Raw genomic sequence first — 17,414 nt, 5'->3', positions numbered from 1 at the left:
GAATCTCTGGGGATCAGGCCCAGGCATCAGTATTCCCTGCGGCTGATGATGAGAACCACCACCTTAGGACAGTGGTTCTCAGACTTCAGCTTGTTAAAAAACAAACTGCTGGACCCCACTCCAAGAGATTCTGATGTAGTTAGGCTAAGTTGGGGCATGAGAGTTTGTATTTCTAATGAGCTCCCAAGGTGATGCTGTTGCTACTGGTCCCAATTTAGAGTAACAGGTCCTACATCTTGGGAAATACTCTGTATACCTCGTTTATATAACAAGGTTGGTAACGTCTAAGGCCAGGTGTTTATGCATCTCTTTTCACCAGATTCTCTGGGAAGAAATAATTGCATCAGAGACGTTACTATTTTAGATAAAGGAATCATGGGAATGTACATTAATATGAGTAATTTTTAGAGTAACTATGAGTGGGCAGAGGCTGGTGTTGATCTCTGGGGCCTGAAATGTGTGAAAATCGGTGAGCTCTTAATAGAAACCTCCAGTGAAGGCCATGTATCATCCATGTATCTGGACCATACACTGACCACTTAGGCTGAAAATGGAGTGGGATATTAAGCCAGGACTCTGGGTTCTAAGATAAAAACCCAGCTCAAGACCAAAGAGATTGGGTCCTAGAACTGTGAAGTCCAGGGGTGAAGGAGCACATTTGAATCAGCATCATTGTCATAGGACCTCGGTCCATTTCCCAGGTCTCAGTTGGAGTCCTTCTCAGGAAGGATCTGTCCTTGGAATGACCTTCAGCACCTCCAACCACTCACCAGCTGAGCAACCTCAGCAGAGAGCCTCACCCATAGTTTTAACAAAAATTCCAGACCAGATTCTCTTTGGCCCAGATTGGGTCTTCAGCCCATCTCTGAACCAGTCATATCGCTAAGACTGTGACCAGGTCTGTGTCCCTTGGCCCTGCTGGAGTGCAGAGCGAAGCAGTTCCCCACAGAACAGCTGAGCTCTGTCACTCAAAGAAGGGAAAGACACTGGGCAGACAAGCAACAGATTTTCTCTCTGGTTGCCGGAAATTTCCTTTGACCTGGCCTCTAGTGAGAGGCACTTGGAAGACCCCTCTCCAGCCTTCTGTGTCAAAGTCATCCCTTCTATGAGGTAGTCTTATGTTTCCCCCTGCTGGGCACAGCTTGCCTTGGCCTTCTAATGCCATTTATGACTGTCTTTCTATACCACTGTATGTGTTTGTCCATCTACTGGCTCAGTGGCATGTTCTGAGTGACTCCCAGACACTGGAGAGAAATAAGCTCTGTCCTCATCCTCAGGGTTGCGTTGCACACATCAGTGGGATTATTTACATATAGTGTATCCATTCCCTCTACTGAGCTACAGTCTTTCTGAGGCCCTGGTCATTGCTTACTTCCTCTTTGCACTCCCCTTGGCATTATGTGCACATGGTTTTGATATTCTTGCTGCTCAAATCTTTGCTTGCATTCTAACAGCATAGTTTGTGGGATCAGAGGCATGGAATGGCAAGCGCAGTAGGGTTTGCAGGCAGGTTCAGCCCCCTGGAGAACCAGCACCTGTCAGTCAGTGGTAACAGTGGCTGGTTCCTTGTAGAATCCTGGGCTGCCTCCCTTCTAGAATCCCAGAACCCTGAGCTTCATAGGAAGCCTGGTTTGGTGGTTGCTTGGGAAGAAAAAAGTTGGATCTTTCATAAGGGAATTGACCTTTAGTAAAGGAATTAGTTCATTGCTTAGATAGTTCAAGGCCAAGATCCTAGCTGAATCATACTGTACTCTTATAAAATAGATCTATTTTTTTCCAGATATGTCTTTGATATTCTCACACATAGAAGAATATAGGTGTTTTTATTTTTAACAAAAAGGCAACATACTCTATGTATGTAAATAGTACCTATGCATATATGTACACATGTATGTACAGAGCTATATGTAATATCCATAGAGATGCATATATACATAGTAAAAAAAATAGCCTTTTTAAGCAGTCAGTGAGCCTGTCTGTGGTGGTGCTTTTCTGGAAGGTATATGAGCACCACTGATAACCCCCAGTGCCACACCTATAGCAGGTCTCAGGAAACTCTGGGGAAAGTTTCTGTTTCCATCTTGCTGCATTTGTTTCTTCCCCACCTAAGCCCATGGCATTTCTGGTGAACTGGTAGAGTAATATTTTGCTATTTGTGCTCATTTCTGTTAAATGGGTGGTGGTGGTTTCCACTGTTTGTGTTGAGTCAAGTGCTCAAGGGGAGACCTTGAAAGGGAAGACTGTAGAGTGTTCCCCATCATCATCAGTGATGCATACATAGTTCCCATGTGGCCACGAACAGGAGACACCAGAGCTGATGCACAGGCTTGTTCATTTAGTGCTTACTCTGCAAATATTTACTGAGCACCTGCTGAGTATGGGTTTTGAGGATACCCTATGAGCCATACAGACCTTATCCCTGCTTCATGGGGCTTGTGTGTGCCTCCCTGGGAAGCTGTGGTAACTGTCCATCAGCCAGTGTGATTCTCTCTGTTGGTTGCTGTTGGTCTGGTTGGTAAGGGGGGCTCAGAGCTGATTGATTTAACCCCTTGACTTTTATTTTCCTGTTCTTTAAGACACTGTCCTCCAGCACAAACATATCCCACGACCTGCCCACACACATCTCTCATAAGAATAACAAAGAAATTGAGTGTGAAACACTTCTCCCCCCACATACCTGGTGTAAGTGAGTCAGACAGATGGGGCCGACACTCAGGAGTCCCTAGATGTTGACTTACACCCTATTTATTAGGCACAGCAACTAGGGTGGTCCCTAAGGGTTATGCAGGAACATAGGATACCTGAGTGATTCTGGGTGGGATTCTTACCTAGGGACAGTTTAAACAGCATTTCAAGCTACATTCTGGTTTTGTCGGGGATTTTTTAGGACAGGTCCAAAGCAGAAAGTGCATAGAAGATGTGATTCACTTTGCCTGGGAAGAGAAGCTCTTTCTTCTGGCTGATGAGGTAAGAGTTGCTCAGCTCTCTTCTCCATGAGAAGTGAGGCTGAGGTTTCTCTTCTAGGGGGAGGGAGCCAGACTTGACTGTTCTGTACCACAGGGAACTCTGTAGGTGTTGGAGGAGTGTTTCCAACCAAGGAGGATGTTAACAACCTATGAAGCTGTGGCCTAAATCATCCCTCTATTGGTTTGGATTCTTGACTATAAATTTCAGAAAGTTAACCTAAACCACTTTAAACTTAAAAAGAAGGGCATCTGGGTGGCTCAGGAGGTTAAGCATCTGACTCTTAATTTTGCTCAGGTCGTGATCTCAGGGTTTGTGAGATCGAGCCCTGCATAGGCTCTACGCTGATAGTGGAGCCTGCTTGGGATTCTCTCTCCGTCTCTCTCTGCCACCACTTCCTGCTCCCTGGCCCCCAGCCCCCCTCACACTCATGCTCACTAGCGCTCTCTCTCTCAGAATAAATAAATAAACTTAAGAAGAAAAAAGGCAGTGGAGTAACAGGTGTGGGGCAAAGTCCAGGGACTCCAACCATATCCCTCAGATTCTCTCTCCTTCCACTTAGGCCTTCACAGCCTATCTTCCCAGCCTAGGAAGAGAATTTCTTCCTGGTGATTCTAGCAGAAGTCTTGGAGTTGAGCCTCATTGATGCAGCTTGAATCACACACCCACTGCTGAGCCAATCACTGTGGCAAGTGGTTGCAATATGCAAATTAGCCAGGCCCTGTGCAGGGAGCAAGCTCTCTTCCCTGAGCCCGGGAGCAGTGTTCCCTGAGGGGAAATCAGAGAACTCTTTCTCAGGAAGGGAGAGTGGGTGCTGGGTGGACATAATGCTGTATTCTTGTGCCTCCTCTGCTTCCATATCTACCATCTCATTTAGTCCTCAATGCAGCCTGTGAGGGGAGGTGGGGAAATCTTAATTAACTTCATGATTGTCACTCCTTGAACCCCAGTTCTGGAGCCAAGGCTGCCCATTCTTTTCCTGCTTTGCAAGGGAGGAAACTCAAGGCCTGTCAAATTCTCTTTTCACTTCTTAATTTCTGCATGATTTCTGGTTAGTAGTAGCTTCTAGCACACTGGTTTCATTTCTTTGCTCATTAACACCCCCCTACATATACACATAACTTATGTACCAAATTGTTTCCATGATTAGTAGATGGGCCTAAAAATCTTCATTTCCTTTTTCTTTTTCTTTTTTTTTTTTAATTCCAGTATAGTTAACATACAAGATTATATTTGTGTCAGGTGTTAAAAATCTTCATTTCTGAAGGAGAGAAGGGACAGCAGAGTGACCAGGTTCACAAAACTCCTCCCCTTGAAGTCCAGGAAGAAGAGGGCATGAAGGAGGAAGAGAAGGAGGAGTGTGCCTGGCCCATTGAAGATGGAGCTGGGCTGACCCTCCCACTGCCCCACAGTGACCTGGAGATGTCAGTTTCCCTGATCTCTGAAATGGGTGTGGGAAGTTCATCTTCAAGGGCAGAGGAGGGTGCTTGCCTGCTGAGTGTAGACTATGTGGACAGGGAAAAACAAAGCATGTGTGGGCACTGCTCATGTCTACAGTCTAGTGGGAAAGCTGACAGTGAAGTGAATAGAAATACAGAATAGTTCCAAATGGGGTAGGTGTTGTAAAAGGCCAGGAGAGCAACTCATTTAGCTCTTCAGGTAGGGAAGTCAGGTGATAGCTCCATGAACTACTTTCATTATTTAAAAAAAAAATTTAATGTTTATTTTTGAGAGAGAGAGAGAGAGAGAGGAGGGGCGACAGAGAGAGGGAGACACAAAATCTGAAGCAGGCTCCTAGGCTCCAAGCTGTCAGCACAGAGCCTGATGTGTGGCTCAAACTCATGAACAGTGTGATCATGCCCTGAGCCTAAGTCAGACACTTAACCAACTGAGCCACACAGGTGTCCCTGAACTGCTCATTATTAATCTTATGGAAAGAAGTAAACATTCAGGGAGGAAACTTGCTTGGGCAGGTAGGAGTCCTGACATTATCACTGGTCAGATGAGGTAGAAAGGAGATCTGGAAGTTGGGTAGAGGTGAATGTGGGTGAATGGGAGAAATCAAGTGGGCATACAACCCAAAGCCTTTCTCCATGGTTGTTCTAGAAGGTTCCTTCGGGCATGTCTGCCTTATTCCTGGAATGGGCTTCACAGCACACAGCCTGACTGCAGGTTGGCCCTGAGTACCTGTGCCCTCCCTGCATGGGCTCAGGCCTCTCTGGGAATGTGGGTGACTGTCCCCATCCTGTCCTCTCCCCCAGGTGTACCAGGACAATGTGTACTCTCCGGACTGCAGATTCCACTCCTTTAAGAAGGTGCTTTATGAGATGGGGCCCGAGTACTCCAGCAACGTGGAGCTTGCCTCCTTCCACTCTACCTCCAAGGGCTACATGGGCGAGTATGTTGGCCCTCACCTCCCTCTCACTGCCTCTGGGCTTGCCCTGTACCAGCTCCCCTCTCCTTTGCATCACAGTCAACCTTCTAGACAGAGATGGCTGCCCTTATCTATGGCCTCTGCTGACCTAAAAAGCAGGAGACAGGCCACATCTCCCCAAGGGGAAGCTCTGTGGTATGAGGACAGCAGGACAGCCTTGTGCAGAGGCACGTATAAAATAAGGTCATCCTTGAAAGAAACCTGCCTGCAATAAACAGTGCAAATGAAAGCAGGACCTAAAGCAGCTTCCAACACTAGTGTTTTCTGCCAACCCAATTCAGTCCAACATTGATGGAAATCTGAGGGGCCAGGGAAGGCAGGTTGAGTGGACAGATGCTGTCAGGCCGGTGAGTGGGCCAAGCTGTATGTGCACCTCGCCCTAGTACTGGGGCCAGAGAGTCTGCTTCAATCCTGTATTTGCTCATTCAGCTAATACTGTTTGATGACCTGCTGTAAGTCCAATACTGATCTCAGCTCTGAGGTTACAGCAGTGAGCAAACCTCAGTAATCCTTGCCCTAACAGCTTATGTTCTAGTGAAGAGAGAGAGGCAGGGGACAAATGAATAAAATCATGTGTTAGGTGGACAAAAATAGAGAAGAAATGGGAATGTAGGTAGAAGTGGGGTCACTGAGGAGGAAGGAGGGAGCTATGCAGGTATCAGAGGGAGGAACTTTCTAAGATGAGAGAATTTCAAGTGTAAAGGCCCTGAGGCATACCTGGAATGTTCAAGGAGTAGCAGGGGAACTGGAAAGGAGTGTTTGAGGGGAAAGTGGCAGACATTGAGACCAAAAAAGTCATAAGAGGCCAGATCATCTGGACTACTTAGGTTATTTTTTACTTTTACTCAGGGTGAGATAGGATCTATTGGAAGTTCATACAGCAGAGGTATGAACTCTCCTGACTTAAGTTTTAATGGACACTGTCTGGTTGCTGTCTGGTGGGGACAGGAACAGAGACGAGTCAAGAGGCTGTTACAGTCAGGTGAGGTACTGTGGGTCAGGATCAAGATGAGGAGAAGACTCTGAATCCTGGATATATTCGAAACTGGAGTGGACAGGAGTTGCTTGATGGAAAAGATGATTATGTGAGAGAGGAATCAAGGATGATTCCCACGCTTTTTATTCAAACAACAGGAAGGATGAAGTAGCCATCAATAAATGAGAAAGTCTGTGGGTGAAGTAGGTTTGGGGGAAATTTTCGGAATTGGTTTTTTGACTTGTTGAATTTGCAAATATCCATTGCATATCCAGATGGAGATGGATGTGTGAGTCCCCAGCTCAGGACTGATAGGCAGCTGATTTAAGTTTGGGAGGTGCAATGAATGAATTGTTAGATCTCTGAGCCTGGACGTCTCACAAAGAGTGAGCATAGATAGACCAGGGACTGGTTCAGGCCCTCATTGCTCAGAAAATGGAGGAGAAGAGGAGGAACCTGCAGAAGAGAATGAGAAGGAAAGGCTGTGAGGTTATAGCTAAGGGCATTCATCCTCCAACATTGTGGGGGTTCTTTTATGTGCCAGCTATCAGGATGGGGAAGGATCTCCCTTGTTAAGCTGGAGGCCAGTGGAACCATAAAGCTTGGAGGAATATTTTGGCCAGGGCGAGGGAGCTGCATCATTGGGATGATTGCCAGCTGGCTTTATTTGATGTAGGCAGAGGTTAATTTATGCTGGTCTTTCTGATCTATGCGAATAGCCGTGCTTTATCTCTGCTAGACTTTCGTGTGCTATGTACCTCTTTTCCTAAACAAGCCTATTCTCTATTAACTCATTTTTCAAACTCAAGCATTTTTATCACAAGCCTAGCCATGTCTGCATCTGTGTTATTGATTATTGTTTTAACAGTCTTCTGGATGTTGGTATCCTGAGTTATGACCTGTAATCCTCAGATCCTGATTACCTAGAATTAGACTGCTCTTCTCAATTTGATTTTCTGCTCATCAGCAGAGGATTAAGCAGAAAGTTCTTTCTGTCAGCCTTTCTTATGGGAAACCTTTCTGCAAGACCTGAATTTATCTTCTTGCCTTGGAAAGTCCAGTCAAGAAATGAGATGGTAACTTGCCTTTGCCAGTTCAGTTCTGCAGCCTAATTCCAGTGGCATTTTATTGAGTGTCTCATTGTGTCAGGTGCTCTGAGGTTGAGGGTGTTGGGTATACAGAGGAAGGTAAGACTAGGTGCCCATGTCAGGGAGTCTGCATTTTTGGGGTCTTAGTCTGAACGTTATCTATCACAGTCCAGAGAAGGAGGCACAGTTCCAGAAACTGTGACTGCTGGGGCAGATACAGGTCTGAAAGTTTTTGGTATTGTTTTTGTTTTAACTCCTTGCATATCTCATCTTACTTTCCTGTGATTTGACTCTGTATCAGATATCAATATCAGGATCCTTGTGGTGATAAGTAATGGAAACTCAACTTGAACTGACCTTCACCAAAGAAGCTTTAAAAAAAAAATTAATATCAGTAAAAAGTCTAGGAGTGTCAAAGATGTCAGTGGGACTCTGTTTCTGATATTTTGGTTTGTCTCGCTGTTTTTCTCAGCTCTGCTCTCCTATAGGTTAGCTTTGTTTTTAGAAGGCAGAAAGTTCCAGCAAAAGTCCTCAGACTGTGCCCATTGGCCTCAGTGAATCAGGTACCTACCCCTGGAGCCTATGCAGGCTTGAATCATGTGCCCCTTTAGAACAGGGGCTAGTATATTAGGTAGGACTCAGGCTAAGCTGCTTTAACAAAGAGGCCCAAAAATATAGTGGCTAAAACAAGATGAGAGTGGATCTATCTTTGACATAATAGGCCAAAGGTAGGGGAAGTCCAGGACAGGCTGTGCTCAAGGACTAGGGCTGGTAGGGTGGCTCTGCCATGTTAACATGTGGCATCCATCTCTAGCACTGAGGCTGCTGCTCCAGTACCTCCATTTCTCAGGAAATGGAAAAAAATGAAAGAAAAAGAAGAGAGCATACTTTTTTCTTGTAAGGAAGTGATGTAGAATTTGCTCATGTCACTTCCATTTACCTTCCATTGGGAAGAACTCAGCCATACCTGACCACTCAGTGTTGGGCATGGGGATGATTACAGAACATTCTGGCCGACCAGACTGCATTTGGTTGAGGCCTCTCTGTGACTGTTGGGTCCTCTCACCATCTTCAACCTGCAGGTGTGGCTACCGAGGAGGCTACATGGAGGTGATCAACCTGCACCCTGAGATCAAAGGCCAACTGGTGAAGCTGCTCTCTGTGCGACTGTGCCCGCCAGTGTCCGGGCAGGCTGCCATGGACATCGTTGTGAACCCCCCAGTGCCTGGAGAGGAGTCCTTTGAGCTGTTCCACAGGGTGAGTCACTGTATCCTGTGGCCCATCTGCATTCCTGCCATAGCGAAGGCCATGAGTATTCATGGTATATTCAGGATCACCATGGCCAGCCTCTCTCCACACTCCACCAGGTGCTCTAGGTTCCTCTTGGTATCTAAACCATTCCACGAGGTTCAGTGTGAAGATGTAGCTGGGCTGTGTTCTGAAGTGGAGGACTGTGCATGCATGTGGGTGGAGGACCCCTACCTTTTCCTCCCCTGTGAGCACCTTGGATGGGCAGGCACCCTGAGGGAAGGGCCTGGTGTGCTGAGAACACCCTGGGGGATTCTTTTCTAAACTAAAAAGGAGAAAAGGATGGGCATGGCATTGGTTCTAGGCCATAGGCCTGCCTTTGGCCAACCATATGTCCTCACAGCTCAAAGTGATCTGGTGAGACCCTTTCCATTGTAAGTGACAAAAACCTGACTTTAACTTGTTTAAACAAAACAAAACAAAAAAAGGAATTTATGGGTCGTGTAACCAAAAAGTCAGTTCCCAGCTGTTCTAGGCTCACATTTTTTAAAAATTGTGGCAAAATACACAGAACGTAAAATTTATTGTCTTCATTGTTTTTCACCCACCAGTTTGGTACATAAAGTGCACTTACATTGTTGCATACCCATCACCACCATCGATCTCCAGAACCTTTTCCTCATCGCAAACTAAACTCTATAGCCATTAAACACTAACTTCCCATTTCTCCATCCCCCCATCCCCTGGTGACTAACCTCTGTTCTACTTTCTGTCTCCATGAACATGACGACTCTAGGTACTTCATCTAAATGGAACCATACAGTGTATGTCTTTTGTGACTGGTTTATTTAACTCAGCATAATGTCCTGAAGGTACATCTGTGTTGTAGCATGTGTTAGACTTGGCTTCCTTTGGAAGGCTGAGTAATATTCCACTGTGTGTGTATACCACGTTTCCTTTATCTTCAGGCCATAGCTTCCATCCCCTGTACTTGCAGAAGTCCTGGACTGACACATGTGCACCTCTGAGCCAGCCACAGATTTGCTTTGCCTGAGTCACATGCCCTGTGCACACCACATGGATTGAAAGTGGCCCCCAAAAATGAAGTGGTTGGGACACCTCCTTGAAGCATGTCTTAGGGCACTCCATCCAGGGCCAGGTCCACTCAGACTGCTGGGCAGGGATGGGGTTTTCTCATTTTCAGGAATGACCTCTTGGTAAGAGAATGGAAGCCATGACACCAGTTACCTAGGACTTACCTTTTTTCCCAGAACTCCCTGCACTTGTGTGCCCCAGGCCCTTGGTAGCCTTGTGGGCTGAGCACCCAGGGAAGAAGTCCCTGCAGAGGAATGCATGTCACCCACCTCCCTGGTTTGCTGTGTTCATGCACACACAGGCTCACTTTTTACTAGGCCACCCCATTACCTCCACATTGAAGAGATGGTTTCCAGTAGCTGGAGCCTTCCATGAAGCCCAGAGGTGCTGACTCTTATGTTTTCTGTGTCTCATCAGGAGAAAGAGTCTGTCCTGGGTAATCTGGCTAAAAAGGCCAAGCTGACAGAAGACCTGTTTAACCAAGTCCCAGGAATTCACTGCAACCCCTTGCAGGGAGCTATGTATGCCTTTCCTCGGATCTTCATCCCCAGCAAAGCCGTGGAAGCAGCTCAGGTCTGGAGTGCTGGGCTGGGGCTTACTGGGTTCAATTGGAATTGCTGGGTTGGTGGCTGATTCTTGCCTTGGAGAGCAAAAGTGTTGCCTCTGGAAGCTTGGAATTTTGCTGCCCCCTCATCCAGATGGTGCTTACAGCATAAAGGTGATAAGCCCCCGGAGGCTCAGTCCTGCAGCATGCTGTGATGAAGGGGCAGAAATGAGGTCAGCCTCAGGCGAGTGGTGCTGATCTGGGCTCTGTTACCTCCAGTGTTCTGAAGGCAGGTGCCCAAGCGTGATGTGATGCATTCAAAACTGAACACATGCTGGGGAGGCAGTGACACCCATCTCCCGTGCATAGCGAATGCCCTGGAGCAGCATTTCTCAGTCCTTGAATGTCAACACAAAATCACCTGGGGACCTTGTTAAAACCCAGTGCCAGTTCAAGAAATCTGTGGAGGGGCCGAGATTCTGTGTTTGCAACAAGTTTTCAGGCCGTGTCATAGACATCTGGCTACTTTGAGGATCAGAAGCCAGAGCAGTATATCTGAAAGTGTTGTCCTGGTGTCCCCTCAAGCCTCCTCAATACCTTGTTAAATGTTCAGAATCTGGGCCCTCCTTCACTCACTCAGACCTGCTGAGTCAGAATCCCTGGTGCTGGAGCCCAGGAAGCCATTTAACAGGTACCCCAGGTTGTAAAAACCAAGGTGTGAGAGGCACTGTGAGCAGAGCCCCCAAGTAACTGTTCTCTAAAGCCTCCCTGGGCACAGACCTCAGGGATGTGTTGTCAGAGGGTTATGTGGTTTGGCATATAGGGGGCCACCATCAAAGCTTGTGGAGCTTTGTGGCTGGCTGTAGGGCACAGAGGAGAGACTGTCCGTCCCGGGCAGAGAGTAGAAGTACTGCAACCCATGGGCGTTGTGAAGTAGCCCTCAGGCCCCAGCTTCCAGCAGTGTCCTGCCCTGGTCCTTGCAGGGACCTGGGACGGGAAAGAACCTGACGTTTCAGTTGTATTTGGCTTTGAGTGTTCAGTGGTAGGTTTGTGCAGTCCAAAGCTGTAACTTTGTAATGAACCATCAGTCCTGCCCTGCTCCCACAGGCCCATAAAATGGCCCCTGACATGTTCTACTGCATGAAGCTCCTCGAGGAGACTGGCATCTGTGTCGTACCCGGCAGCGGCTTCGGGCAGAGGGAAGGCACCTACCACTTCAGGTATCTCTGCCTCTCTGTGCCAGAGGGCTGGGCCCAGGTTTGTCTTGGGAAATTTGGGCTTCTTATCATAGAACACAGGCTGGCTCCAGAAACTGAGGTGTGTGCAGCCCCAAACTCCCTGCAAACCACCTGCCCCACCCCCTCCCATTCAGTCCTGCAGAGCCAAGCCAAGACCTGGGTCCAGGGATTAAGGAGAACTCTGGGTAGACTCCAAGGTCATCTCCTTGACCACTCTGTCTCCTCCTCCATTGCCTTCATCTATTGCATACTATCTGAAATGTTCCCAGTGGGATGTTTTCTTCTTTATTTCCATTGTCCTTTTCCAACTCCATGATAGCAGCACGCAGCACCCAGGTGCTCAGTAGCTCATTCAAAAGTCTGGAGGGACACCGCATCCAAAACAATGGAATTAGTTTCACTTACTGTGACGCATTTCACAGGGTGTGCCAACTCTGCCCCTGTGTGGATGGCAACCCCAGGAGCAGAGCAGGCTAGAGCAGCTCAGCCTGGGTTTCCCGAATGAGGCCAGTTCTATTCAGAACAGCATCTTCTCCGTGCTCGGTGCTCTCAGATGTCTCCTGCAGCAGATGCTAAAAAAAGAAATGTCATGAGCTTAGTTAGCACCTGGAGCCAAGTCCTGACTCAGGTTGTGGGCAGTGTGCCCCAGTTGGACAAACGTGTCTGGTTGGCCTTTCCACCCTAGTGAGGTTCACCTTGGCAGTTCATGGCTCATTCAAAAAACTGTTAAATTGACAGGGCTGCCTTTAGGGTAGGGAAGCAAACCAATAGTATTAGAGGAAGGAGTTAGTTACTATGGCAACTTGGGAGTTCCTTTGGAGTAAGAGTTGTGACTGGAGGTTCTCACTGTAAGAGAGATTTTATTTTTTTAAGTTTATTTTTATTTATTTTGGAGAGAGAGAACAAGCAGGGAAGGGACAGAAAGAGAGGGGCACAGAGAATCCCAAGCAGGCTCTGCACTGTCAGCATAGAGCCCGATGTGGGGCTCGAATTCACAAATATGAGCCGAAATCAAAAGTCAGATGCTTAACCCATTGAGCCACCCAGGCACTCCTATAAGAGAAATTTTAAAAAGGCCCACCTAGCAGGAGGAACATCTTGCACTGTATCTGCAGGAAACACCAAGTCATGCTCTAGAGAAAGTTGTATACACAGGTCAGAATGTTGTACAGGCCTTCTGTGACAATGGGTGGATGTGTTAGTGAGCTTAAATGCAGCCGCCATCTTACTGCTTTTGGTCATACGTGTTACTTGAGTAAAAAGTAAATGTATGAGTTGGGGTGGGAGGTGGTTCAATAAGTCAACAAGTTCTGGGTTCTGTCCAGGGGCTGGTGCTATCGCATCGCAGTGGACAAGACGAGCCTTCCCCCTCCCGCACTGCTTGCCCACACCCCCTCATCTCCACATCTGCAGCTGAAGGAGGGAGCTGCTGGGTTCACTCCTCTCCCCTTTTCCAGAGCAACTTGTGTCCAGGCTGATGCTGTCCTCTTTCCTAACAGAATGACCATCCTCCCTCCGGTGGAGAAGCTGAAAACGGTTCTACAGAAGGTGAAGGACTTTCACATAAAGTTCCTAGAGAAGTACGCATGAGGACTGCTTGGGCCCAAAGGGAGACCCAGTCCTCGGGCTTTCCTCCTGATGGCCCACCTACACCAGACTGAACTTGCCATCCCCAGCGACTCTGCCTCAGGCCTCACAAAGGCCACTGGTCGCTTTCGTTGTCATTTTGCCCCAAGAGACTTCTTTCTTTGTGCCTTGATGTTGGGAGCACTTCTCTTCTGAGCAAATGTGAATTGGGGATATCTCAGAAGCCCTGTTTGTTTGTTTGTTTGTTTGTTTGTTTTTTGGAAGCAACCAAAGTAGAGGGGACTTGTTCAGCACATGTGGCCGGTATTCTCTGAATCTGTTGTTGTTGCTGTTGGAGAGGTCGTTTGGGGTTTAAAACAACCAGGGTATGTTGGGCGAGATGTTTCAGATCTGAAGAAACAAGAAGGTGTCGGGAAATGTATGACAACCATGGTGAGGAATGGAAATCCTAAACTCACCACCGTGATCTGTGAAATAAAACCATTAGTGGTGTGAAAATCTAGTTCTTCAAATAGGAGAGCCGGGAAGTCTACTAGAGGCTCAGAGAGGGCCCACCATTCTGGCCTGTAGGCAGTCTGCCTCTCAGACAAGAATGGTGAAGGCAATAGCATGTGAATTGGATTAGATGCCAGGCTAGGTTGTGACAGGTACTGGGGGACAGCCGAGGTCAAAGGGTTCTGCAGGGGAAGAGTAGGTATGAGCCATCCAGGTTCCAAGTTGAATCAGGTCTTCACTTGGGAACACACACACCAGGTAGTGAGGACTCTGCACATTGAGCAACAAGTAATGAGGGCTTTGGAGGTGAAACATTCTCTTAAGCATGCTTAGGCTGGGACCCCTATTTGGGAGGTCTCCCTGGACTTCAGGGACATAGGGTTCAGCCTGTCCCAATCACTTTGAGGCATTCTACCCACTGATGTGTGGATTCATCCTGCTGTTAGCCAATAGCCATTTTCTACCAAGGGCTTGATTGAGCCCCCACACATCGGCCCCTGTTGGTAACAGCAGGGAAAAGGAAACACTGAAGATGTCCAAATGAGGGAGGGGCATCCTCAAGGACTTGACCAGTCAAGTCCCCTGCCCCCCAAATCAGTCCCCTCTTGTAGTGTTTGTTGAATTGTTTCAAACTGAATTCAGTCCATTTCCTAGCTCCTAACTGGTCAAAGTGGCTGGTAGCTTGGCTGCCATGGGCGAATGCATGTAATCGGATTTGAAGTTTATAAAAGTATTTTAACTGAATGCCAAGTGTTTTGCCTTCAGATTTGCTGCTGGCTCCCCTCCCAGACTCTGCAGACTGTGCTGTGGCATCAGTCAGGTCTCCAGCCGGGGAGTATCCTTCACCACGCCTGCCACTTCCCTGGTGTTAGCAAGCCTGGGTTGGGGCCTGACCCACAGTTTGAACAAAGTGGGTGCTATGGGAGACGTAAGCTTATCTGAGAGTCCCTTCACTAAGAGACCCCTCCTACCATTGGCCTTCCCCAGTGGGCAGTGAGGGAAGCCAAGGCCCTCTCTGGAGCCTGGGGGCCCAGCAAGTCCCAAATTGGAATCAAAGGGGCCGGAGAGACAAATATGAAGAGAAGTGAGCTTTGAGGGCAGCCTCCTATGCTGTAATTTCCATGCTTGGGCCTGTGCAGGGGGAATTCGATAGAACACTACAGACTGCCCCTACTTGCTAACATTACAGTTCCTGTGAAGAAAGTAGCCACAGTATCCAGTAACAAAGGGAATGCTTTGGAACTTTTCCTTCCTTAAAAATTGAGAAAATTGCACTTGTGCTTGTTGGATGGCACATCAACCAGAATGTGTCCCGGAGTCATGAGGTTTCTGGTGGAGAGGTTACATAGTAGAAGCTAGTCTATTTTTTATATTTTTGTAACAATTGCTTTTTTCATCGGGGGATGAGGGGGTTAGTATTTGTAGTCTTAACAAGCCTAGTAGTTTTTTATAAATCTCTTCAGATTATAAATAACACCTAAAAACTTTGGAACGTTTACATGATTTTTTAAAAGACACCGTAGGCACTTGGTTTGCTTTTAAAATAAATAAAAACATAATAAGGTCACCTTGTTTAGGAGGTTAACTTCATTCAGGGTAGGAATGCTGATCATGATAGATTTGATTTTTTACAGACTTTATTCTGGTATCTTGTTTGGGTACCGCCAAAGAAAGTAATTTGTCATTTGGGGTCGCACTTTAAATCTACACCTGCAAAGTTTTATGTTCTTCATCTAGATCCTCACACGGGGGACACTGGACTGTACCTTGGGCAGTCAATCACCTCATACCCCGAGGCCCGGCGTGTTGCCGTCCCAGTGTTGTGTGATTTTGCAGGAAGAGCTGACAGGCCTTCCTGTCCCTGTTTCCCAATTTAGATTCTCATAGGCATCTTCTGAAAAAGGTACTTAATGATAGCTCTGCTGGAAATTTCTAAACAATAAAATACATGTCCAAATTGGTGACGGTGTTTAACTTTTCTTGTAGTTTAAAAGGCAAGCGGATTTCACTAATTGTACATCTTCACTCTTTATAATGTAACGGTCCTAGCACTAGAATGAATATTTTCCTCAAATACTACAAACTTCTCTCACAACTCCTCAGTTTCCGTTTCCTTTTAGGTGTCAACCCCCAGGACTCTGAGCCACTTTTTGTTGTTTGAGGTCGGAAAACAGATTCTTGAAATGGGATGTTGTTAAAATGAATACAGACCTTGTCTGGTAGAATAAGAACAAACATCCTCTTCAGAGGGGTCAGGAGAAGCTCAAGAAGCACAGAGAGGCCTGTGGGGAAAGGAGGAGTCATTGATACAAGTCACTGATACTGATGATACAACTGCATCAGTTTTGATGTGTGGTTTTGAATTCAAAACTTTATTTTTCACTCAAAACTAAAATTTATATGTTTTTATTAAAAAAAGAATTGGAGGGGCACCTGGGTGGCCCAGTCAGTTGAACATCTGACTCTTGGTCATGATCTCACAGTTCGTGGGATTGGGCCCCACGCTGAGAGTATGGAACCTACATGGGATTCTCTCCCCCTCTCTCTGCCTCTCAAAATAAATAAATAAAAGAAGAATTGGAAAATATAAAACGGAAAAAAGTAGGATTCTTTTAGTTGGAAGAAATGGAAACCTACTCAGAGTAGCCTGAGTTTGGAAAGAGGAATTTTTTGAAGTCCTGGAGGATTCCTATTTACTCTATTAAATGCAAAACCTGTCTTGACCAGCTCCACGTTGAAAAATTCCAAGGAAGGACTTAGATTGGGTACATTGGCCCATGTGTCCTTCCCTGAATCAGTCTCTGTGGCCCAGGGTACTTTGGCTGGCCCTGTGCTTCTGGGGAGGCAGAGGAGGAGTTTAGAGTCACCAGCTCCATCAGAGCCATTGGAGGAACTGCTCTCTGTAGGACAGGGGACCTCATCTACCAAAAGTGTCTCTTTAGAGAGGCACTGGGGGAGGAAATGGTGTGTTTAGGGTGTGCTGAGGGTCATTACTGGTTGATGACCAAGGGGACTAGAGATGTTCTCTGTATCTTTCCTCATCATTCATATACATGAAACATATACAACTTGTCTGGAGGTTAAACTTGGTGTAGCTTATTATACACAGAGTTTATTAAACAGGTTAGAAAGGACTTATTCTATATTATTTTTGGTATGGTTTGCTATAATACCTAGAAAGCTGATGGACTTCTAGGGAACAGGGAGTCAAAACTAATAAGATATCATTGTCCTCAAAAAGCCATACATGCAATGGCCACCAGACAGTTCAGTACTCAAATTCAATCCACCCAGTGTGCTGGGCTTAAAAGAAGCATGTGGGTTAGGAGAAGGGGATGATGCTGTTCTCTACCAACTTAAGGATTGGTACTTTCTGAGGTGTGCCAGATATCTTTGGTTTTCATCCTGCCCCCAAGCCAGGAGACATCCCTCTCCCTAAGAAACAAAGAAAATGGGTCTTAACTGCCACCACTCAGCTCTCTTCCTTACAAGGCACAGGTCAGATAAAGTTTCCTATTAAGATTTCATTCTCCTGGGGTGCCTGGGTGGCTCAGTCGGTTGGGCTTCCGACTTCGGCTCAGGTCATGATCTCATGGTTCGTGGGTTCGAGCCCCACATCAGGCTCTGAGCTGTCAGCAACAGAGCTTGTTGCAGATTCTGTGTCTCCCCCTCCCTCTCTGCCCCTCCCCTGCTCATGTTCTGTCTCTCTGTCTCAAAATTAAACATTAAAAAAAAAAAGATTTCA

At 46.8% G+C, this 17,414-nt stretch overlaps 1 protein-coding gene across 1 annotated transcript in view; it reads left to right on the top strand.

Annotated features, from left to right (window-relative positions):
• The window catches only part of GPT2 (glutamic--pyruvic transaminase 2), a 34,521-nt gene extending 18,891 nt beyond the window's left edge, over positions 1–15,630 (top strand). Inside the window, exons 7-12 of the mRNA XM_077751279.1 lie at positions 2,888–2,967; positions 5,226–5,362; positions 8,545–8,719; positions 10,223–10,378; positions 11,457–11,569; positions 13,087–15,630. Of these exons, the coding sequence (XP_077607405.1) occupies positions 2,888–2,967; positions 5,226–5,362; positions 8,545–8,719; positions 10,223–10,378; positions 11,457–11,569; positions 13,087–13,177 (752 nt within the window). The 3' untranslated portion in view covers positions 13,178–15,630. The remainder of the gene's footprint in view (positions 1–2,887; positions 2,968–5,225; positions 5,363–8,544; positions 8,720–10,222; positions 10,379–11,456; positions 11,570–13,086) is intronic.
• Positions 15,631–17,414: the final 1,784 nt, after the last annotated feature.

The sequence above is a fragment of the Crocuta crocuta genome, unplaced genomic scaffold, assembly GCF_008692635.1.
Source record: "Crocuta crocuta isolate KB4526 unplaced genomic scaffold, BGI_CrCroc_1.0 scaffold124, whole genome shotgun sequence".
Lineage (NCBI taxonomy): Eukaryota > Metazoa > Chordata > Mammalia > Carnivora > Hyaenidae > Crocuta > Crocuta crocuta.
Note: the sequence above shows the minus strand (reverse complement) of the source record. Positions and strands in the feature narration are given on the sequence as shown.